The sequence below is a fragment of the Ranitomeya variabilis genome, chromosome 5 (genome assembly GCF_051348905.1).
Source record: "Ranitomeya variabilis isolate aRanVar5 chromosome 5, aRanVar5.hap1, whole genome shotgun sequence".
In the NCBI taxonomy this organism is placed as follows: Eukaryota; Metazoa; Chordata; class Amphibia; order Anura; family Dendrobatidae; genus Ranitomeya; species Ranitomeya variabilis.
Window position 1 is genome coordinate 81,213,734 of NC_135236.1, and position 24,280 is coordinate 81,238,013.

Sequence of the window (24,280 nt, forward strand, 5' to 3'; positions counted from 1 at the left end):
CACACAGTTGCGGCCAACCGTCACGACTGCTGGAGCTGCAGCAGGAGCAATGGTCACTACCCTTGGCGCCAAAATCTTCTCTGCTTTTGTATCAAAGGCTGGCTTAGTCATCTGACCTGGAGCACTAACTAATTCAGTACCTCCTGCAACTTCTCTCCTTCAGATCAGTTCTGCAGGGTTTTGTTCAGGCCTGGAAGCCGCACAGCATTTTATCCCATGCTCGTTTCTCCTACAGGAACCCCAGTGATCTGAAGAACAGGGTCCTTGCATAGAGTGGAGGTGCATATGCTCGACCTCAGCTTGTCTAAGGAACATCCAGGGGTAGTTGAGCACTGGTAGCCAAGAATCTTATAAATGCTTCTGGGCTAAATGCTCTATAACACCCATGTGAAAATAGGGGTCCTTAAAAGTGGCTGTCCGGTCCAAAATCATAAGTTTCCAGTCACTGTGACTGCAGACTTATGAATCCTTCCAGCACCAGAACTGTGCGCTGCGGGGTTTTGCTTGTTTCTGAACCGGGATCGGTGGGTACATATACGTTATACACTCCCCTGGGGTGCAGCCTCGCTCAATGCAAGTGTATGGAGTGAAGCCACGACCACTAGTCAAGTTCTGACCGGCAATGTGTATAACACATGTACCCACCACTTCCAGCTCAGAACTCAGTGAATCCCAGCAGCGCACAGTGCACGTGTTTGGGCGTGGGGGGGATTCATGTGTCTGCAGTCACACAGAGTGACTACAGACTCATCATTTTGTACCAGACAATCCCTTTAAGCCCACTCTGGTAATAGGGACCAGCACCGCCTGCTGCACCCTTTAAGTACATGGTCGCCATTGGATGTGCTGCAGTTGTACAACACGTTACTTTTCTAAAGAACTTATTATAATATATAAATCTCAAAGCCATAAAACATTTTTTTGTAAAAATTGTTTATTGGAAAAGCACAAAAATATATAAAATCTCTGTAAACAGGAGTCTGTCAGTACTGGGCTCAAGAGCATTTAGTCACACACCCAAATAGTCTCTTCTGCCTTTCTTCGTCACCAGTACAAGTCTGTAAAAGTCATTTAAAAAATAAGAATTTGTATTTTGCTACTCCAAAAAAACACCGCAAGAGAAAGCATCAAAAGTTATGACTAGTCAAACAATGTAGTACATTCTTGTGGCCTACAGGGGTCACTGTTGCCTGACCAGGACAACCCCTTTCTAAATGTTGCATTAGGACATATGGGGAGTGAGGCCACCTGGTAGGTTCATCCGCAGAACTGCTAACGAATCACATGTAATACTGCATTTCACCTATAGGGTTGCTGTAGGAGGAGTGCATGTCTGGCTGCAGCTTATCTTAGCGGTGTCAATCATAATGTACAAATGCCATGAAGATAAATTTATAGGCACCGTTATTTATTTAACATTTACAAGCCAAAATGGGAACAAAGCCTATACAAGGGAAGGAGAAAAACAACTTTATTTTCCTCTTCTGTGATTTGTTCCAGATTTCCTACTTTCCCCTGTTGGGAACCTTTCCATTTTATATGTGGCAAGACCAGAGAATAGAAACCTCATAAATAAAAACATACAAAAAAAAAAAAGATAGCCAAGTAAAAGAAGCAGTAAAGTGTTGTATGACGGGAGAATAAGTATTAACAAAAAAGAAACAGAACAAAAAAACAGACCATCTAGGATCCCTGTCTGAGCTGCAGAACCAGAAACATTTTATCTTCCCTTTCATACAACGTAATAAATCCTCAGAGTATTAGAGGTTATATGCCGGGATGAAACAAAGAAAAGAAAAAAGAAAAAAAACACTAGAAATTGATCTGTTGCTTAAGTCAAGTTTTTGTGTTAAAGATATTTAATAAAAAATTACAATCGTATGTGCTTTTTTTTCAATAAAATCTATATAAAAAAAAAATTAGAACCCTTGACATGTTCATACTGGTCATTGGGGCTTCTTTTAGGCTCCAAGTTTCTGTTTAAGGAAACAACACATGTACATCATCCACAATGTACAGACTCTGACGCCGACTCTTCCTTATTGAAACAAATAATGATCGTGTGCAAAGGTCATGGTGAAGGAAGAGGGAGGAGGCGAGCTGTGATATCGCCTATTGTGATTGGGGGGGGGGGGGGGTGGATTCTGTCTCATCAGACAGATGTCTTATTGTAATCCAGCCTCTGTTGATAAGCAGGCTGCTGAAAACTCTCCTGAAAAAAAAAAAAAAATGACAAGCAGCTCCAATGGCCATTGGGAAAGTTAAAATGTTACAATTATTTTTTGATTGAAGTTCATGATGTGAGGGTTAAATCTCTCAAATTCAGAGCACTTGTAATTTCTAGTATATTGTATGGTAATTGTGTACCCTGCACATTGCACTTACATCAACATATTATGCAGCTCATATGTTAAAAAATAAATAAAAAAATGGAATAAAACCCAGAAATAAGCCATAGGTCACGTTCTGATGACAGTTTTTCCTTTCGGACACTGCAAGAAGCTTCTTTGACTTACGAAAAATGTGACAAAGTCCTGTAATATGTGCAACTCCAAAGGCTTAGCATCATGTCTGATGAGATGGAAGAAACAAACGTCTGGAACTTGCCCAAGACAGCGGATTCTAGGCAGTGTGTCCAAACAAGATGACTGTTCAAACCAAGCACAGGCGCGCGATGCATCCTTGGTGCGTCCGAACAGTTTTCAGCCTCTCTCTTACAGCTCTGACTTTAAAGGAGTCGGATGAGGGCAATCAAGAAATATAAGGGCGGACATAGGTGTCAAAGTAGTAAGTGGAATTGTCTGGCCCCCCGTCATGGTGCACCAAGCGTCTGTACTTGGTTTGACCAGTCATTTTGTGCGGACAGACTGCGGAGACGTCCATCTGTTGAGCGGATTAGTGAAACCTATGGAAGTACAATGCTGACTTACCATGGAGGAAGTAAACCGGCTGCTGATAAGAGTCTATAGCAAGGAGTCACTGAGCACCAGGCTTTTACCATTAGTCTCTTTTTTTTAGCAAAGGAGAGCACTTTATTATACAGTGTTCTTACTGCAGAAGCCTAATTGAAAACATTTCTTAAAACAGAAGTAAAAAAATTTGGTTAAAAGGGTCAGTATTTCAAGGTCGCCAATAAAACGGCTAGGGAAATCGGAGAGGAGCCATGATTGCAGGTCATCCAGCCTTCCTCTAAGGTTGGTGGGTCACATACAGAGGACGGCGCACATGCGGCCAAGGGGTACCAAGCAATAAACGTAACCCCAGCTTTAGAATAGAAGGGCAGCAACCGATTATGACCTGCGGGTGGCGCTGGTGCGACTGACTCATACCAAGATTTACCGCATGACTATTATACCCCATATGTGGTAGACACATGATTTGTTAAATACCTGGTACTGGGGCCATTAAGGTTTAATTACAATTGTATCACTTATTCACTGCATTCGTGGGTGTAGACGGACATACCAACATGGCATCCCACTATGTGGTCATGAAGGCCCCCCTATTCTGCGCTATGGCAGCGTTCACACAATCAGGCCACTAAGAGCCGGTGAATTTACTAAGGCACAAGGATCCCGGCCTGTCATGGCATGAGGTACGCTCAATATCTTTATCATGATCAGATCACTATGGGATGTACGGAAAGACAACCCATCATACAAGTCCTTGGGTGGTACCTAAGCAGCTGGGTGACCCATCATACAAGTCCTTGGTGGTACCTAAGTAGCTGGGTGAGAACACACAAGATCTTCGTACAGATCTGACCACATCCATCACCATTCATTCTCCGGCCATAACTAAAGCTCTCCAGTACAGCCCAGCTGCTGGTTTTCCTGACGTACGCTGGGTAGGAAGCCATTTCATTTGAACTTATAACTATATAAATAACATTAATTATTAATTAACCCAGAGCGGAAACTATCCCATTTTTAGTTAAAAAGCACCAGTTCCCTCAGAGATGTAACAGTTCCCCGCATAGATGTTCCACTTGTCCCCCAAAGGGAAAAGGGTAGTCCTCTGAACGGACCAGGCTTTGGTCTACCAAAAAAGATCCACTTGCCCTGCCATGCCTCATCCTCAGTCTCAAGCATATCCCTAAAACAAAGAGCCCAGGCGTTGTATGGGTGGTTCCTCGTATGGCGTGGACATTGTGAAGGTCATAGCTCATCCCGGGCAGCATTGTCAAAAGGTGATCGGAGGGAAGGAGTGTTCAGAGCTTCACTGCGGAGCTTCTCCTGTTGTTGGGTCTTTCGCGATTTGGCCCGATCCCAGTCGGTTATTTGCGTCACGTTGTCCCACAACACAGAGGTCTCGGTATCGCTTATGTAGCCCTCATCGCCGGTGTAATGTGTGGGGTAAATTAGCAGCGGCTCCACGGAGAAGGCACGGAGGTTACGGGATGAGAACTGAGAGGAGTAGTCATCGCTGAAACATAAGAAACAGGAATCAAAGTTATGGCCCGGTCATTATGGCTCCCTGTAGACGGGCCCGCACAGTCTCTGCTATGGCGAACAATACACAGTGGAGGATCTGCGACATGACAGACCTCGTATACCCTTATACCAGAGTGTTGTGAGGTCTCTAGATTGGACATTGTGAACAGCGCAGCATAAATGATGGAATATAGCAGCAGAAAACAGCATCATGGCCAAGCTCCATGCTGACTATTTCCACCTAGCTCTGCTCAACTGACAGGTCTCCTTCACGCAAAGCCAGATGGAAAACCGCTTCGACTTTTATTCTGTTCCCAACAAATTTAACAATCTTTTATTGGCACGGGATTATTGCCATCCCATCTGAGAGCAACATGATGTAGGGGCAGAGACCCAGATTTCAGTGATGCATCACTTACTGGGCTGCGTGTAGTTTTAATAAAATCCATTTCCTATGTGCTGATAGGAGACGTCTGGGGGACATTCACAATTATATTTTTAGGTCAATGGTGCATTACAAGGGAGAACCAGACCCAGTGGTGTTACTGGGGGAGCGGATCTGGGTTTGCCATACTGGGGTCACCATGCAATCACAGCTGCCATCAGTCATTACATATTGCTCATTGAGTTAAGTGTAAGCAGGTGATTTGCTAGGGCCACATCTGATACCCGGGCACTGGACTTAGCTGTGCTTACAGCTGCCACCTGTAGCTATTAAACGATCACTATGCAGCCATGTACCAGAGATGGGCGGTCATTTATTGGTCTGTTTAGTCGGGCGACCAGAATGCTATGTGCAATAATCAATCATTAATACGATCAATCTATTCACAAAGTTATCAGCAGCACTGACGCGCTGCCAAAAACTAGTTTAATGCCAGGATGAACAATTCAAAATCATCAAAAGTGCCTTTTGGATGTATACACAAGCCGATAATCAGCAAACATTCTAACGACCCCTCATCTCCGATTATCGGCTTGTCTACTTTGGTCATTTCTTGCTGTGTCAGTAGTGAGCACTTTTTCTTTTTATACACTGAGGATTAGGAAAAGCCCCTTTCTTTGGCTCCGTAACCCTGGAAAGTAGAAAGGTGCACTTACATGGGGTGCTTATCATACATGACGGGCAGGAACTCATCCACCGGAAGCATCTTTCTTAGAGGTTCAGCATCAAGAAGCTTCTTGGCCCCTTGCAGGGAGATGAGGTATCCCAGAGTCCAGTAGGAGTAGTCCGAGACCACCAGATTTCGGACCCCAGAGACCGGCTCCTCAGGCTCATCCACCTGCATTCGCTTTCTGCCTAAATAACTGCAAGAAAAAGGATATTGTTAGGAAACAATCACCATTCATATCAAATGTCCACACATACGGCAGGAACTACTCTACATAGAGGACGTGGATATTATAGGGGCACCATAAGTATTGGCAAAGGGTTTTCCACGCCTAAAAAACAAATCTGAGATCCGAGAGGAGTCACTGCTACAGCTAAGGACAGCATAAATCAGATACTTGGTGCATTACTACAGTCTTTACAAAGAGGCAGCCAGTGTCCGAACCATGCCATCCGTGGCTCGGGCAGCATGAATCACCCGTCTGGTTCCCTTTAAAAAGCCACACAAGGTTAACTCCCATTTGAGGGATGGCATTCATTCCTTTTCAAGTAATCAACACATCGAAGTCTTTTTTTCCCCCCATCTGCAACACTCACATCAGATCCCAATCTAATTTTGCCTTCTCCAAATCCTGTAACAGGTTTTCCAGCCGCCTCTTAAAGAAGATCTCAAACCTCAGATCGTCTTCAAGCACAGCCGAGACGGCCAGCGAGCGCTCAAAGATCTGGGAAAAGAAGAAATAAGAGAGAAATATTATATATATATTTTTTATTCAAACACCCCAGCGATCACATTAGCTCCGGGGTCCTGCTCTAAAGAGGGGGTCGTCCCCAATGGCCGCGGTGCTAAGAGCAGACTCCAATCCAAGCGATTTAACCCTGTGATCACAGCAGTATACTACCTAGGCATCATCAAAATAGACTTTCAACTTCCATAGGGTAATTATATGTAGTCTGTAGTCAGTCGCAGGGAAATAGAATTAACTACAGTGCTGCGTTACTGCAAACGGTGCCATAACAGCGGCCCATCACCGGGAGCGACAAAAAAGGTTTAATATATTAATAGAATTATAAAATAAATAAATAAAAAATCTCCTTGACATTACTTGAGTTTATTTGTGGAAAAAAATTGAAATTTGGCGAAAATTTAGAAAATTTTTACAATTTTCCAACTTTGAATTTTCAAGCTCTTAAAATCACAGAGATATCTCACACAAAATACTTAATAAGTAACATTTCCCACATGTCTACTTTACATCAGCACAATTTTGGAACCAAATTTTTTTTTTTGTATGGAAGTTATAAGGGTTAAAAGTTGACCATCGATTTCTCACTTTTACAACCCCCCCTTTTTTTTTTTTTCTTAGGGACCACATCACATTTGAAGTCACTTTGAGGGGTCTATATGATAGAAAAACTGTGACACCATTCCAAGTGTGACACCATTCCAAAAACTGCACCCCTCAAGGTGCTCAAAACCACATTCAAGAAGTATATTAACCCTTCAGGTGTTTCACAAGAATTTTTGGAATGTTTAAAAAAAAAAATGAACATTAAACTTTATTTCACAAAACAATTACTTCTGATTCAATTTGTTTTATTTTACCAAGGGTAACAGGACAAATTGTACAACAACTTTTGGGGTGCAATTTCTCCTGAGTACACCGATACCCCATATGTGGGGGTAAACCCCTGTTTGGGCGCATGTCAAAGCTCAGAAGGGAAGGAGCACCATTTGACTTTTCAAATACAAAACTGGCTGGAATTGAGATGGGATGCCATGTCCCGTTTGGAGAGCCCCTGATGTGCCTAAACAGTGGAAACCCCCCAAACGTGACCCCATTTTGGAAAGTAGACACCATAAGGAACTTATCTAGATGTGTGGTGAGCACTTTAAACCCCCAAGTGCTTCACAGAAGTCTATAATGTAGAGCCGTGAAAATTAAAAAAAAATTATATATTTTTCTTTTCTTCCCCCCCCCCTCCCACAAAAATGATCTTTCAGCCCCCAATTTTGTATTTTCCCAATGGTATCTGGAGAAATTGGATCCCAAAATAGGGATTTTTGTGTACTCACCGTAAAATCCTTTTCTCCGAGCCATTCATTGGGGGACACAGACCATGGTGTATGCTGCTGCCACCAGGAGGCTGACACTAAGTATTACAAAGAAAGTTAGCTCCTCCCCTGCAGTATACACCCCTCTGCTGGCTCCCAGCTAACCAGTTCGGTGCAAAAGCAGTAGGAGATCAATAACAACATATAAGCGTATAGCATGTCACATTATATATGAGAGTATAACATCAAATGATAAAAACAAATACAACTAATAATAGGGAGGGAGCTGTGTCCCCCAATGAATGGCTCGGAGAAAAGGATTTTACGGTGAGTACACAAAAATCCCTATTTCTCCTTCGCCTCATTGGGGGACACAGACCATGGGACGTCCCAAAGCAGTCCCTGGGTGGGGACAACATCAGATCAGGCCGTGTAACCGCTACTTACAAGTGCGCCAAGGCGGCCTGCAAAGTCCGCCTGCCCAGACTCACATCTGTGGAAGTGTGTGAATTATAGTGCTTCAAGAATGCATGCGGACTGGAGGAATTCGCAAGCTTGCGGTCGTGCTTGCCGACGCCTGGTGCCTAGAGCCCTGAGACAGGGAGATAGGCTGACATCTAGCACGGAAGGACTCCTGGATGGTGAAAAGAATCCACCAGGCTAACGTGGCCGATGAACACGGCTAAACCCTTCCTGTGACCGTCGGGAAGCCTACTTACCATCGAGAAGCCCAAGAAAAGTGTCCAACATTCGGAAGGACGCCGTCCTCGATACGTACCCACTTGGAGCACTCACTTCTTCCAGATTATGGAGAACCCATTCCGTTGTGTGGACTGGAGCCGAAAGAGATGAGAGGACGATGCCCCTGCAACAGTGGGAATACAAAACCACCTTGGCAACGAGGGAAGGGGATGGCTTGAGGGCAACGATGCATTGATGGTAATAAGGAAAAAAGACTGAAAGAACAGAGTGGCAAGCTCTGAAGACTCATCAGGATGACAAGAACGCAGAGAAAAAAGGGGAGTGACGTTCCCTGATAGTAAAGTCTTTCTGGATCGGAAAAGGAGTCTACTGTAAGATCCCCAGGACCATTAAGGTCCCCCAGATCTAAAGGTTCGCGGTAGGGAAGAACTACAGGTGAAGGCTCCCTGCGAGAAGGTCCATATTTCCAGTTTTGACGAAATAAGACGGAGAAATACTAGTACCGCAAGCGAGAAAACCTGACATGGTCAGTGCGGGTCTCCCGGGATCACTGGGGGCCTTTTCTGCTTCCAAAAAGATCAAGACGTAGTGGAAGAGGAGTTATGGAAATTGGTACCGTGGAAGAAAAGGAGCATGCACTGCGATGGACTTGGATCTTGAAGCCAAACCATGAACTGGAGTACATAGGCGTTCAGCTTGGACGCCATCCGACCTACATCTGGAGTACTCCAGTGAAGGCAGAAGTGAAGGAAGACTTCCGAGTGAAGTTCCCACTCACTTGAGGAGAAAACCCTGATGGCTGAATATGTCAGCCGCCCAGTGTTCTACTCCAGGGACATGTACTGTTGAGATCACCGAATGATAGATCTCGGCCCATCAGAGAGTGCGAGGTACCTCGGCCATGGCGCTTGACTGTGGGTACCTGCGAGATGATTGACGTATGGCACAGCCGTGGCATTATCCAAATTGAAGACGGATGGTTGACCCGCCTAAGGGCAGTGGACCTGTTGTAGGATTAGCCGTACTGTTCGGATCCCCAGAGAAATGATCGGGAGAAGAAGACGGGCATTGGTATCCCTAATAACCATTGGACCAGAAGAAGGCTCTGGATGAGGAAGGAGCTTAGAGACTACCTTTTGAAAGCCTGATTGACTTGCTGAAAACGAGCGGAGCAAAAGAAAACTACTTCCGTTTTCGTCTTATTGCTCAGAACCCTCCTAGCTAATTGAATGAACCGAGGGAATGAGTGATCAAGTGCACAAGCTCCGTGTTGAAGGGCCACGACCTTGACTCGAGAGAGAGAATTACCATCCTTCTTGTGCAGGATCATCGTCAAAGAGGATCTGCTGGGCTGGGAATGAGGAAAAAACTTGTCTAAGTTTAGCTGCTAGCCCAAGTGAGAGGGTATTGCAAGTGATATAGACGACTTAGCGTAGTCCTTGTAGAGCGGCTAGAAAGACGACCGAGTAGGGCAGGACGACCATGTTTCTAGGGTGCAAGAAGCACATGACAACTGCTATGAGCGTTGCGACCACTGTGGTGCGGTAGCCAGGCTGAAGGGCAAGGTCGTGACTTGAAAATGCTGTTCGCGAATGGAAAGGAGAAGAGATAATTGTAGAGGGGAAAAAGTAGGCATGTGAGGGTAAGAAAACCGAATGTCGATGGATGCCAGAAAACTCCAATTTTTTTTTTTTTTGTTGAAGTAATGGCTGAGCGGAGGAACTGCATCTGAAAAGGGAGGGCCTTGTCAAAGGTTGTTAGAAGTTTGAGGTCCAGGAATGATCATACTTTTCATTTTCTCCTTCGTGAAACCAAGATCTCTTAGATCTAGACTGTCCAGGACAATGCTTCTACTGCTGGATGGGTCTGTAGAAAAAATACGATCCCTTGTTAGTCTCCCGCTCAGAAGATTTGATTTGAATTGAAGTAGATAAGGTCTCTGACCAGGAGACTATTGGTCAAGCAACATCATGTGGCGCTAAAGAAGGGTAGAGCGCTGAACCCGAAGCCACAAGACGGAACGAACCAGATTTGCTATCCGACCGTCTGTGGTTTTTTAATTGATGATACATCGGGCAGGGATACTGGTAGGTATACCACAAGAAATTCCACCCGGTTAGACTGCCAAGTGGCAGAATGCGGGGCTGCAACCAGCAGGCCTCTTGCCATCTTCGTGCAGAGTAGAAAATTAGGAACCTTCGATCCACCATTCTGTTAACAGGGACGTGGAGAGGAATCGTCTGCTTTCTTGCATCATCCCCTAAATTGATACAAAGGGGGGTGCTCGGACGCCAAAGATGTGTGCCTCTGTACATCTCCAGAGTTGAGGTCCCCGGGTGGACAGGGCAGGTTGTTTGGCATTAGGCCTGGATGCAGAAGAGGATACATGGAGGCGACACTGCATGTGTTCGTCTGTTGAAGATGTGGGGGGAATCGGTGCCCTTAAAAGGACCCGTCGCCCATAAAAATCAGACCAGGTATGGCAACCTACTTAGCGGCTTCTGTCCAGTGAATTGCTCGTCGATTTGTTGATGGTATAAATAGGAGAGTCCCTCCTTTTCTGAAGCTCTTGCAATCCAAGGCAATATGCGATCCATATTCAGCGTTGTTCTCAACAAATCATGGGGTAGAGATTAGGAAATGAAAAACTTCCGTTTTGCAGACGCCTGTACGTTTTTCTAGAACACTTGCGGCCCCTGCTAGCGGACGCTCCCATGTAGGAGAGGGACCATGTATCTCGGTCCTGCGAGCACTCTGAGCCACAGAGGGTTCACAGAGGGATTCAATCTCTTGGTCTGAGAAAACCATGGGTTGCGGTTAGGGGATGAGTGGCGAAGGCTCCAGAGCTCAGTTAGGGTGACCAGCTTCGGATTGATGATGTGCCCTTAAGACCAGTAAATACTGGTCATGCGCCTTTAAGACTAGGGAATACTGGTCGTGCGTCTTTAAGACCAGGGTATACTGGTCTTGTGCCTTTAGGAGGAGGGCATGCTGGTCATGTGCCTTTAAGAACCAGGACATACTTGTCATATGCTTTGAAGACCAGGGCATACTGGTTATGTGTCTTTAAGTCCAGGGCATATTGAACACGTGCCTTTAAGACCAGGGCATACTGGTCATGTGCCTTTAATCCAGGGCATATTGGTCACGTGCCTTTAAGACCAGGGCATACTGGTCATGTTCCTTTAAGACCAGGGCATACTGGTCATGTGTCTTTAAAACCAGGTCATACTGGTCATGTGCCCTTAAGACCAGGGCATACTGGTCATGTGCCTTTAAAAACCAGGTCGTACTGGTCATGTGCCTTTAAGACCAGGGCATACTGGCCAAGTGCGTAAGACCAGGGCCTACTGGTCATGTGCCTTTAAGACCAGGGCATACTGGTCACGTGCCTTTAAGACCAGGACATACTGGTCATGTGCCTTTAAGACCAGGCAATAGTGGACATGTGCCCTTAAGACCAAGAAGTACTGGTCATGCGTCTTTAAGACCAGGGAATACTGGTTACGTGTTGTTAAGACCAGGAATACTGGTCACGTGCCTTTAAGACCAGGAATACTGGTCATGTGCCTTTAAGACCAGGGCATACTGGCCATGTGCGTAAGACCAGGGTATGCTGGCCATGCGCCTTTAAGACCAGGGAAAACTGGTCACGTGCCTTTAAGACCAGACAATACTAGACATGCGCCCTTAAGAACAGACAATATTGGACCTGCGCCTTTACGACCAGACAATACTGGACATGCTCCTTTAAGACCAGACAATACTGGACATGCGCCCTTAAGAACAGACAATATTGGACCTGCGCCTTTACGACCAGCCAATACTGGACATGCGCCTTTAAGAACAGAGAATACTGGACATGCACCTTTAAGAACAGACAATACGGGACATGCGACTTTAAGACCAGCCAAAACAGGACATGCGCCTTTAAGACCAGACAATACTGGACATGCGCCTTTAAGAACAGAGAATACTGGACATGCGCCTTTAAGAACAGAGAATACTGGTCATGCGCCTTTAAGACCAGACAATACTGGACCTGCGCCTTTAACAACAGACAATACTGGACATGCGCCTTTAAAACCAGACAATACTACATGTGCCTTTAAGAAGGGAGAATACTTGCGCGTTTAATGCCTTGTAGAGTGGTTGTGCCCCCTTAATGCTAAAAATCGTTGCCTCAGTGTGAGCCGGCCGGGTGGACCAAGATGGCCACTGTGAGCTGCAGAGTAGATAAAATCTCGCAGAGAGCGAGAAGCGCCAACTCGGGGGGCGGAGCGACGGACACAATGCTGAATAGGCCCAAGCCGGGGCCTAAATTTCTGTAGCAGGCGGGCGACACCAGCGGGGCGTTTCAGGAGACTTCCGGGGTGCGGCCTACACATCGGCCGAAGCCAGGGGCTAAATTTTTGTAGCCGGCCAGAGCGTTACCTCAGAGAGGTGGGCCACAGGAAAGTGGCTAAGGCTGCCTGCGCCTTTATGGATATCCCTCTGAAGATGGGTCCACTCACCATCGTTGCGCGTCCCGGCATGGAGCCGCCGCGGATGTCAGCGCTGTTCTGTGCAGCGTGGACGGTGTAGGGATAAACCTCAATCCATCATCCGTTTGTTAGGGAGGAGGAGAGGAACCGTCCGCCTCCTTGTACCATCCGCTCTATAGTGGTGGTGCAGTGGGGGCTGCTCGGACGCCACACTGGATTGTGCCTCTGTACAGCCGAGGGTAAAACCTGGTGGGCAGGGCTGAATGTCCGGCAATAGGCCTGGCTGCAGAAGAGGATACTGGAGGTGACACTCCAGTGCTCGTCTGATGAGGGGGAGATCGGTCCCATGAAGGGGCCGTCGCCCCTAGAATCAGCTCAGGCAGTGGCTTCCCACGTCGCAGGAGAGGATACGGAGAGGTGAAACTCCCGTGCTCGCCTGTTGTTGGTTCGGGGGAGATCGGAACATGAAAGAATCCGTCGCCCCCTTCGTCCGGTAAAAGGTAAAAGTAAAAAGATTCTTTGGGTCTGAATAGCAGACCAGTCCGTGTGCCTCCTACGGACACTAAGCAAGAACTGGTTAGCTGGGAGCCAGCAGAGGGGTGTATACTGCAGGGGAGGAGCTAACTTTCTTTGTAATACTTAGTGTCAGCCTCCTGGTGGCAGCAGCGTACACCCCATGGTCTGTGTCCCCCAATGAGGCGAAGGAGAAAGTTGTTGTGCAATTTGTTCTGAGTACGCTGATACCCCATATGTGGGAGAAAACTACAGTTTGGGAGCATGGCAGAGCTTGGAAGGGAAGAAGTGGCGTTTTAGAATGCAGACTTTGATGGATTGGTCTGCGGCATCACGTTGCGTTTGCAGAGCCCCTGATGTACCTAAACAGTAGAAACCCCCCACAAGTGACCCCATTTTGGAAACTAGACCCCCCAAGGAACTATCTAGACTGTGGTGATCACTTTGAACTCCCAAGTGTTTGACTAAAGTTTATAACGCAGAGCCATGAAAATAAAAAAAATCCTTTTTTTTTCCACAAAAATGATTTTTTAGTCCCCAGTTTTGTATTTTCCCAAGGGTAACAGGAGAAATTGGACCCCAAAAGTTATTGTCCAATTTGTCCTGAGTACCGTGATACCCCATATGTGGGAGTAAACCACTGTTTGGGAACACGGCAGAGCTCGGAAGGGAAGGAACCCCGTTTTACTTTTTCAACGCAGAATTGTATGGATTGAGATCGGAGGTCATGTTGCGTTTGCAGAGCCCCTGCTTTGCCTAAACAGTGGAAACCTCCCAATCCTAACTTCAACCCTAACCCTGACACACCCCTAAGCCAACCGTAAACGTAATCCAAACCCCACCCAACCCTAACTTTAGCCCCAGCCCCAACCCTAATGGGAAAATGGAAAAAAAAATTGTTTTATTATTTTTCCCTAACTAAGGCGGTGATAATGGGGGGCTTGATTTACTATTTACAGCAGGATTTTATGTTTGGCAGCTGTCACACACTAAAAGAAGCTTTTTATTGCAAAAAATATTTTTTGCGTTACCACATTCTAAGAGCTATAATTTTTCCAAATTTTGGTCCACAGAGTCATGTGAGGTCTTGTTTTTCACAGGACGAGTTGACGTTTTTATTGGTAACATTTTCGGGGACATGACATTTTTTGATCGCTTTTTATTCCGATTTTTGTTAGGCAGAATGAACAAAAACGAGCTATTCGTGAATTTCTTTTGGGGGGGCATTTTTTACCGTTCCGCATTTGGTAAAATGGATAAAGCAGTTTTATTCTTCGGTTCAGTACGATTATAACGATACCTCATTTATAGCATTTTTTTATGGTTTGGCGATTTATACAATAAAAATTATTTTATAGAAAAAATAATTATTTTTGCATCACTTTATTCTGAGGACTATAACTTATTTTTTTTTGCTGATGATGCTGTATGGTGGCTCATTTTTTGCGGGACAAGATGACGTTTTCAGCGGTACAATGTTTATTTATATCTGTCTTTTTGATAGTGTGTTATTCCACTTTTTGTTAGGCGGTATATATATTTATTTATTACTTTTTCCCAGTGTGGGACATCATGTTATAGTCAGTTGCAATGCACTGTGTCAGATCAGCGATCTGACAGGCACTGCAGGAGGCTTGCCGGCACCTGCTCTGAGCAGGCACTTGCAAGCCACCTCCCTGGAGGACCAGGAAGGAGCTCCGCGGCCATCTTGGATCCAGGGCCTGCAGGGCGTTGCTCCGAGGGTCTCAGGGAAGCACACAGGGAGCCCCCTCCCTGCGCGATGCTTCCCTATGCCGCTGGAACGCTATTGCGATCATGTTAGATCGCAGTGTTACGGGGGTTAATGTGCCAGAAGCGGTCCGTGACCGCTCCAGGCACATAGTGCCGGATGTCAGCTATGATAGTCAGCTGACACCCGGCCGTGCTCCCCCCGTGAGCGCGGCTGATCACGTTAGATGTACTATCCCGTCGGTGGTCATACGGGCCCATATCACTTCGACGGGATAGTACGTCTAATGTCAGAAAGGGGTTAAGAGGTTAAATGGTAATGTGCAAATAAAAAACAAAACATGATTTATAAAGAACATAATCGTAAGCTGCCAAAAGAAATCTCCTCACTTCCTTCCAGATGTTGTAGTGGCTGAGGAAGCATCCCATCTCTCCTCGTGTCAGTGGACGTCCATGGTAAGGGTCCTTGTACCCTGGTAACATCTTTATGCCCAGTGCAGTTACCTGAGATTCATTCAAGGAGCTGAAGCAAAAGCACAAACATTAAATTATAATAAAAAAAAAAAAAAAAGTAAATCAAGAAAAACAAACAAGTGTTGGAAACTGATAAATGCTGCCAATGGATGTTGGTTGTTTCAACGAGGGGCAGAATTCTGAGGAAAAAAGTGACGTGATCTGTGGGGTTTTAGATTTCAGCAGGTCACATTTGGATACAGAGAGCGCAGTGTATACAAGGAGACATACACAGTGGATGAAATATATGTCTGTAAAATATGTATGTCACATATGGACGGCATCACATACAGCGATCCTGAAGAAGTGTCGAGACATGGTCTGATTTGTGGCTCTAGGCTGTTTTGTCAGGGTACTGGTATACTTTTTGATTTTTTTCAAAGGGATTATTCCTATAGGGTCATCTATGTATTTAGCCTGGATCTATGCTTGGCTATATCCTGTCTATATTAGCAGGCTACATTATTGGTGGTTACAACTAGCCTATTAGGCTATGTGCACGGTCCTCGGAAGGGGAAACTCTAAGCTTTATTATAAGCTATTTTGGGTTTTCTATCTGTCATTCTGTGACTTTTAATTGTTTTTATATTGTGTGTACGTTTGTTTTTTGTATCCAATAAAAATTTATTCAGTATTATTGTGGTGATCCCCTGTTTGGTCTATAGCTTTTTCTTTTCTATGAGACATGGTCTATCCTTCCTGGTAAAATATTCCTGGACCCCCATCATTTTACCCCATACAGAATAATTGTAACTAAAATTTTCCAGTGAGGCAAAGCGGGTCAGTAAGACGCCGGTCACTACATACATGATGCTGGATATCCAGCCCCAAGCTGAGATTTTCTGGGTCGTCAGAAGAAGGCACATCCATAAAATGATATCTTTAACTATACAAAATCCTTCACTAATTTTATAATTCCCCATTAGGAATAAGGACAATATAGAGACGATTCCTCTTCATAAGCCGAAGCGCCTACAGTGGCCCTATCCCCACGTATTCCACCGAATGGCCGTCATGTAATAGGACATTTCTTCTGCAATGACTGCTGCCCACCTTGAAACATTACCAGATGTCCCCTGTAATACTCATCATTACTTATGTGTAAAACAGCACAGGGTTTTGTAGATTCCAAAAATGAAAAACATGATGATGCTCTATTCCAGGATCAGCGCCACCATCGTCTATGGGCTGTGTCTGGTATCGCAGGTTAAATAGCTTCACTTGACTAGGACGGAGCTGTAATATCAAATAGGGCTGAAGAAGTGGCATTACTTCTGGGGGGGAAAGACAGGAGACCTTGGTTTCTTATCTCAAACAAGTCACTTAGGCCCAGGAACAAGGCGTCCCACCCAATAAAGTAGGACGTTGTGTAACCAAGGCCGGGGTCACACATACGCGTATTGGAAGTCAGGCCAGTCGCATCTGCAAATGGAGGACGTGACTGGCTCCGTATGCATCGTCTACTGGTGCCAGAAGGGTCTTTACATCAATCCATTTTGCAGACCATAACGAAGCAAAGCAGGGCACACTGCGATTTTTTACACGCAGATCATCAGTCAGCGACACAGAGGACATGTAATAAAGGGAGGCAGTGAGCAGTCCATGGAACACACGGACCGATTATACGCAGGTCTGAACAATCCCTTACACAGCACACTGGTGTAAATGTGGAGAGATCGGGTTGCTTTATTCTCCATGGGCCAAGATTGAGGGGGAGCGAGTACATGGGGTGATTTTCCCAGGAACAGTGGACAGCTGTGGAAGGAGTTGGCCTCCTTACGGCTTCACAGCTGTGAAGGTCTGCAAATGGTTTATGACCTCACTAATAACTAAGGCGGTGAAGAAGCTCTTACATCTTTTTTTCCGATTCATAAGAAAGGAGAATAAAAAATAAAAAATATTCACCATACGGAGCCACCTGCTGTACAACCTCTCAATAACCGCTGAAAGAAGCGATGCCTTGTCCAAGAGCACTAACGCAAGGCGTCTAGATGGCTCCATACTAACCCTTCTAGGCTTAAACAATCGCAGTATTGCGCCGCCCAGGTTCCAACCGAGTGATCATTTAAAGTTATAATTCTTAAGGTTTTACTTAGTGATTGGCGGGAGGCCAATAGTTTGGATCTGCACCAATCGGCACAATGGGGAACTTTTATGCCTGTTAGAAAGAAGTGGCCGTCCCAGGGATAGGCGACAGCTTGTTATTACTGGACAACCTGTTTAAAGAGAATTACAAAAAATAATAATAAATACAATACCGTTGAATATATACCCATCTATGACAAGAGGAAAACACCACGAGAAACCGTTTTACATTTTTGAATAGTCCGAAGAAGTCCACGTCCTTACAACCCTTAATGCGTTAATTAAAATGGTTATCGTACCACTCAAGACTGTTACATGGTCTTCTGGTGGACGACAGAGATGCCCACTTGCAATTCTGCAAGATGATGCGTAACCAAACTTCTAACAAACCAGACCTTTTTGATAAGTTCATCTGGTGAAGCTGTAAAGCAACGTGGAACATAGGCAAGATGAAAATCCTCATGACCATCACATCTCACCTGAACCAGCCAGGCATCACAAAAAGGGGTACACTGTCCAGTGAGAGTTTTGTAGGACCAATTTTTTTTTTTTTTTTCCGTACAACGGTGGATAGTAATAATTACCTAAAAATATTATGTGAGGTGGTAATGGCACAAATGAGAACCAGGGCCATCTTCTCCAAAAAAGATGGTGCACCTCCTTGTTAGGCTTCTGTAGTAAGGGACTACCTTGTCAACACTTACCCACAACATAGGATCGGACCATGTGGCAGCATAGAATGATGGCCACGTTCAACCAATTTTTTTTATTTTTAAATTTTTTTTTTCTTAATTTTATGGGTTGTAGTAAAGAATACAGTTTTTGACAAGAAGCTCCAGACGTTGATGAAAGACATTTCGAGCACTTTCGAGATTAAACAAATATCATAAGATGCATATAATCCCCTTTTGCTGTGTGTATGGTTACCCAGATCATCTGTTGCGAGACATTTAATCGATTCATCTGTATACCTTCTTATAAACCACCCTGTATGTTCCCCACAATAGTGCAGAACTGCAAGACAAGTTCAGAGCAGATCCTGCCATGGGCGACCGGCCAGTTTCCTGGCCCAGTAGATTTATTACATTGCTTTCTTGTAAAGAGTTCTCACTCTGAAATAAAAGAAGCTTTAAAAGCCAACATTTTCAGGCTTAACTTCCTGAGAAACATTATTGTGCAATTTTATAGGCGGTCAACTTGGATTCCAATTATTTTACATTAGGCCCCATTTACATGGGTGATAGATCTGGTCCACTCATGAAAGTTTTGGTGGGCACCGCATGTCTCCATGAACAAAATACAGCAGAACAGGCAGTGAATATAGGGCTCGGTGCCCATTATATGGCATGGATTCAGCCTGTCTGGCTCTTTTAGGAGCTTCTTGCCAATAGGAGATCAAATACTACTTCACAAGGTGAAACATGGTCATCAGTACATAGGAAAACAGATGCTTCGTGCAGACACCACACTTGCCAAGTTTGGGTCAAAGAGGCCTTGTAATACATTACAGACAGTGGAAAGGAGCGTGTCCAAGGGCGAGAGGACACCAAAGCTCGGTCCAGGTACAACAGTGCTGCTCAGGTTCATATACTGCACTTCCAAGTACACATACCCTTTGATATACGTATATCTTTCCAGAAAGGAAAGCACATCCAGGATAAGACTGAAAGCACTTAAAGGATTATTGCAACCATTATTACCGATCCCCAGGGCAGATGATAACTTGACAGAAGTCCCATTCATTCATTTTCTGCTGGGACTATCCAAGAACTGTATTCTGCAGTGCCATAAAGAGGGATTTTTGGTTCTTACCGTAAAATCTCTTTCTTGGAGCCTTCATTGGGGGACACAGGTAACCATGGGTGTATGCTGCTGTCGCTAGGAGGCTGACACTATGCAAATAAAGAATAAAGAAGTAACTCCTCCCCGGAAGTATACACCCTCCGACAGGCACCAGGCAACTCAGTTGGTGCAAAAGCAGTAGTATGAACAGGTAATATAAAACTCAACCTATGTACCAAACCACAACAACGGCTCGTTAGCCATCACGGTACAACTTCAAGGGAGGGTGCTGTGTCCCCCAATGAAAGATTTTACGGTAAGAACCAAAAATCCCTCTTTCTTTCTCGCCTCTTTGGGGGACACAGGTAACCATGGGACGTCCAAAAGCAGTCCCTAGGGCGGGATATTCTGCAGAAATAAAGGAGTTAGGTCGGCCGGTGAGAAACCGCCGCCTGCAGTATCTTCCTACCCAGGCTTGCGTCCGCAGAAGCCCGAGTATGCACCTTGTAGAATTTTACAAAGGTGTGAATGGATGACCACGTTGCGGCCTTGCAAACCTGCGAGGCCGAAGCTTGGTGACGAACTGCCCAGGAAGCTCCCACAGCCCGGGTAGAGTGAGCCCTCACCCCCGAAGGAGGCCGCCTGTCTTGGACACGGTATGCCTCCAGAACCGCCGAACGGATCCAATGAGCAATTGTGGACTTGGAGGCGGGGAGCCCCTTTCGACGACCTTCCGAGACGATGAACAGAGAATCGGCCTGACGAAAGGAAGAAGTTCTGGCAAGATAGATCCGGATAGCCCTGACCACATCCAACTTGTGAAGGGATTTCTCCAAGGGATGAACTGGGGAAGGGCACAAGGAAGGGAGGACAATGTCCTCATTGATGTGAAAAGCTGAGACTACCTTCGGTAAGAAGGAAGGAACCGGTCGAAGAACCACCTTGTCCTGGTGCAGGACTAGAAAGGGAGAGCGACAGGACAACGCTGCCAGTTCAGAGACTCTCCTAATCGAGGTGATGGCGACCAAGAAGGCCACCTTCCAAGATAGAAGTGAGAAGGAAATGTCCTGCATAGGTTCAAAAGGCGCACGCTGGAGGGCGTTTAAGACGAGGTTGAGATCCCAAGGCTCGACAGGAGGATAAGGGGGAGCTATATGCGAGACCCCCTGAATAAAGGTCCTCACCTGAGGAGGGAGGCTATGTCTCTTTGAAAAAGGATGGACAGAGTGGAAATCTGACCCTTCAAGGTGCTAAGGGAAAGTCCCGAATCGAGACCCACTTGAAGAAAACTGAGAAGGGATGGAAGGGAAAAGGTCACAGGAAACAGACCGTTGACCTCGCACCATCGGAAAAAGGCCTTCCAACATCTGTGATACATACGCGAGGAAGCCGGTTTCCTCGCCCTTATTATAGTCTGGATGACGCTGTGAGAAAAACCCGCGTCCCTCAGGACCGTGGCCTCAACGGCCATACCATTAAATTCAGAGACCGAGAATTCGGGTGGAAGAGGGGCCCCTGCTAAAGAAGATCCGGTAGCCTTCATGGAACGTCCGATAGCATGTTCACCAGTTCCGCGTACCAAGCCCTGTGAGGCCAATCTGGAGCTACCAAGAGCACGGGGACCCCTTCCGACTTGATCTTTTTGACGATTCTCGGGATCAAGGGGAGGGGTGGGAACAAATAGGGCATCTGGAACTGGGCCCACGAGATCACGAGAGCGTCGCATCCGACAGCCATCGGATCCCAAAATCTGGAAACGTACTGGGGAACCTTGTGGTTCGCCCAGGAGGCCACTAAGTCGACGTCTGGGACGCCCCACCGCTGACAAATCTGGCTGAAGATTAAGGGAAGGAGAGACCACTCGCCCACCACGATGCCTTGGCGACTTAGATGGCTCTGATTTCCAAGAGGTTGATAGGAAGACGTGCCTCTTGAACAGTCCAGCGGCCCTGGGCCGTGAGGTGGAGAAAGACCGCTCCCCAACCCTGGAGACTGGCGTTGGTGGTGATAACCTGCCAGTGGGGAGGGAGAAATGACCTTCCGCGCAGAATGGAGGTGGACAGCGTCCACCAAGAGAGGGACTGTTTCACCTTGGAAGAGAGGCGAAACGGACGGTCCAGGGAAAGCGAATTCCTGTCCCAGGCGGCTAGAAGAGCCAGCTGGAGGGGACGAGAGTGGAACTGCGCATAGGGGACCGCTTCCATAGAAGCGACCATTTTCCCCAGAACCCTCATGGCGAGGCGGAGGGACAGAGGGTTCGGGCCCTTTAGCGCTCTGACACCCCGACGAAGAGAAAGGAACTTCTCCTTGGGGAGGAAGACCTGAGCCTGAGAGGTGTCGAATTCCATGCCCATGAATTCCAAGCATTGGGTCGGGATCAAGGATGACTTCTGGTAGTTGATTATCCAACCGAGGCGAATGAGAGTGTCCAGAGTAAGCTGGAGGCTCTGGCTGCAATCCCGACGGGACGAACCCTTGATCAAGAGGTCGTCGAGGTACGGGATTACCAGAATCCCCTTGAACGTAGAATGGCCATGACCGCTGCCATGACCTTCGTAAAGACCCTGGGAGCAGAGGCCAGCCCGAAGGGAAGAGCCGTGAACTGGTAATGATGTTCTTGGATTGCGAACCGGAGAAACCTCTGATGCTGTACGCAAATCGGAACGTGGAGGTACGCATCCCGAATGTCCACGGAACACAGGAACTCTCCTGGTTCCATGGACGCGACCACCAAGCGTAGCGATTCCATCCTGAAGTGTCGAATCCTGAGATGGCGGTTTAACCGCTTGAGATCCAAAATTGGACGGAGAGAGCTGTCCTTCTTTGGGACCACGAACAGGTTCGAGTAAAAACCTGAAAACCGCTTGTGATAAGGAACCGGAACTACGACTCCTGAAGCGAGGAGTAAATCGACGGCCTGGAGAAGACCTGGGAGATGGGAGGACGAGAGAGCAGCAAACGTCTTCCTGGGGGCGAAGAAAATTCTATCTTGTAGCCTGAAGTGACGATCTCCCTGACCCAGGCATCGTCGACTACAGACAGCCAAACTTCCGAAAATAGAAGAAGTCGGCCTCCCACCCTGGAAGGATTTCCAGGTGGGGGCAACCCGTCATTTATTAGCAAATCTGTGGCCCCGAGATCCAGATGGTTTTGAGGGGTGGCTCTTAGCTCTCCAGCGCGGGGGAGGCCTGAAAGAAGGCTTCCTCCGGTCTCCTTGTGAGGAAGAGCGGTCCTGATTGGGGTTTCCTGAGGAGGTGAAGGACCGAAAGGGACAAAAGGACTGGGGGCCCCTTCTATTGAAGGAACATTTAGGCTTGGACTCTGGTAAGGAGGTACTCTTACCACCCGTAGCGTCCGAGATCATTTGATCCAGCTGTGTGCCGAAGAGTCTAGAGCCCTGGAAGGGCAGACCAGTGAGGGATTTTTTGGAAGCAGGATCTGCGTTCCACGCTTTAAGCCAAAGTACCCGGCGAATGGCCACAATGTTACTGTTAGCCCTAGCCGAGCAGGCTGCCGCATCAAGGGAGGCATTCATGAGATATTTTCCCGCCAGAGAAATCTGGTCCGCTAAATCAGACAGTTCCTCAGCACTAGCAGAGGCCAAAATGCCTCTGCGCAAGGTTTTGGTCCAGGCTGATACAGCTTTCGCTACCCATGAAGAGGCGAAACTAGGACAGAGAGAGGCTCCGGAAGCCTCAAACGCCGATTTGGCTAAAGCCTCGATCTGTCTGTCCGTGGGGTCTTTAAGAGAAGCCGCGTCCGGAATAGACAAAACCGTCTGAGAAGATAGTCTGGACACCGGCGGGTCGACCTTAGGAGACTCGGACCATTTGCTGACAAGGTCGGAGTGGAAAGGGTATAAGACATCTAGCCGTTTCCTGCCAAGGAAACGCTTACCAGGGTTTTCCCAGTGTGAAGAGGTAGTTTTGTCAAACTCCTTGTGATTAGGAAAAACCCTAGAGGGACGTTTAATCCGTTTAAAAGCAACGGAGACGTCCTGAGAGCTTGTCTCGTCCTCCTTAAGATCAAGCGTCTGAATGATAGACGAAATAAGGCTATCGACCATATCCTGAGCTCCGGAAGTCTGATCTGCATCCGAGTCAGATTCCGACAGAGGTTACGTCAGACCCGAGGTCCGCCTGCAAAGAGGGGGAAGGGGCAGATAGGGGTATCCCGGTGTGATCCGGGGAACTGGAAGAGGATCTAGATAGAGTCCTTTTTCTGTCTGTTTTGTCAAGTCTGCCTCTGTAAGGGTCTTGGACAGGTGCGAGCGAATCGCCGTGCAAGGTATTCGTGGCACTGGTGGCATTAGATAGAAGCGGGATACGTTCAAGTGCCTGGACCAAGGACTGAGACACCTTAGTCAGGTCTGACGCCGATTGAGACATTGCAACAGCCCACTCCGGGGGAGTGGGGGTGCACTCATCCCGAGACCAAGGAGCTTCCTGAGGGACGGACATAGTGGAAGGAACGCAGGACGGGCAGAAAGGAGAGGGCTGACCTGAGGCCCGAGGAGTAGAGCCCGAGAGAGCAGTAGCGCCCTACCGATAAAACAGACAGCAGCAGCCGCAGGAGTCTGTGTCCCCCAGAGATCCACGTGTCCCACGCGATGTGCAGGAGACGCTGCAGGAAGAGGAAGTCGCCTGTGGAGCGCGGGAACCACGAGACGGAGGTGGGCGTGTATAAGCGCCGAAGGGGGGAGAGAAGAACGCCCCTGAGAGCGCTGGACTCCATGAGAAGCATTGCCGCAGGGATGCAGGGCGGAACAAGGCCGCAAGGGGGCATGGTCAGCCGGGCGCCTAAAAGCCGGCTGTAGAGGAAGAGAAAAATGGCGGGCGCGCGCAGCGGTTTGAAATATAGGAACAATAAAGGC

General features: G+C 46.9%; 1 protein-coding gene across 1 annotated transcript in view; it reads right to left on the bottom strand.

The window, feature by feature from the left end:
* Nucleotides 1-923: 923 nt before the first annotated feature.
* The window catches only part of COLGALT1 (collagen beta(1-O)galactosyltransferase 1), a 43,581-nt gene continuing 20,224 nt past the window's right edge, over nucleotides 924-24,280 (bottom strand). The window contains exons 9-12 of the mRNA XM_077262660.1: nucleotides 15,418-15,550; nucleotides 6,142-6,269; nucleotides 5,535-5,741; nucleotides 924-4,425 (exon numbers count right to left, since the gene is read on the bottom strand). Of these exons, the coding sequence (XP_077118775.1) occupies nucleotides 4,158-4,425; nucleotides 5,535-5,741; nucleotides 6,142-6,269; nucleotides 15,418-15,550 (736 nt within the window). The 3' untranslated portion in view covers nucleotides 924-4,157. The remainder of the gene's footprint in view (nucleotides 4,426-5,534; nucleotides 5,742-6,141; nucleotides 6,270-15,417; nucleotides 15,551-24,280) is intronic.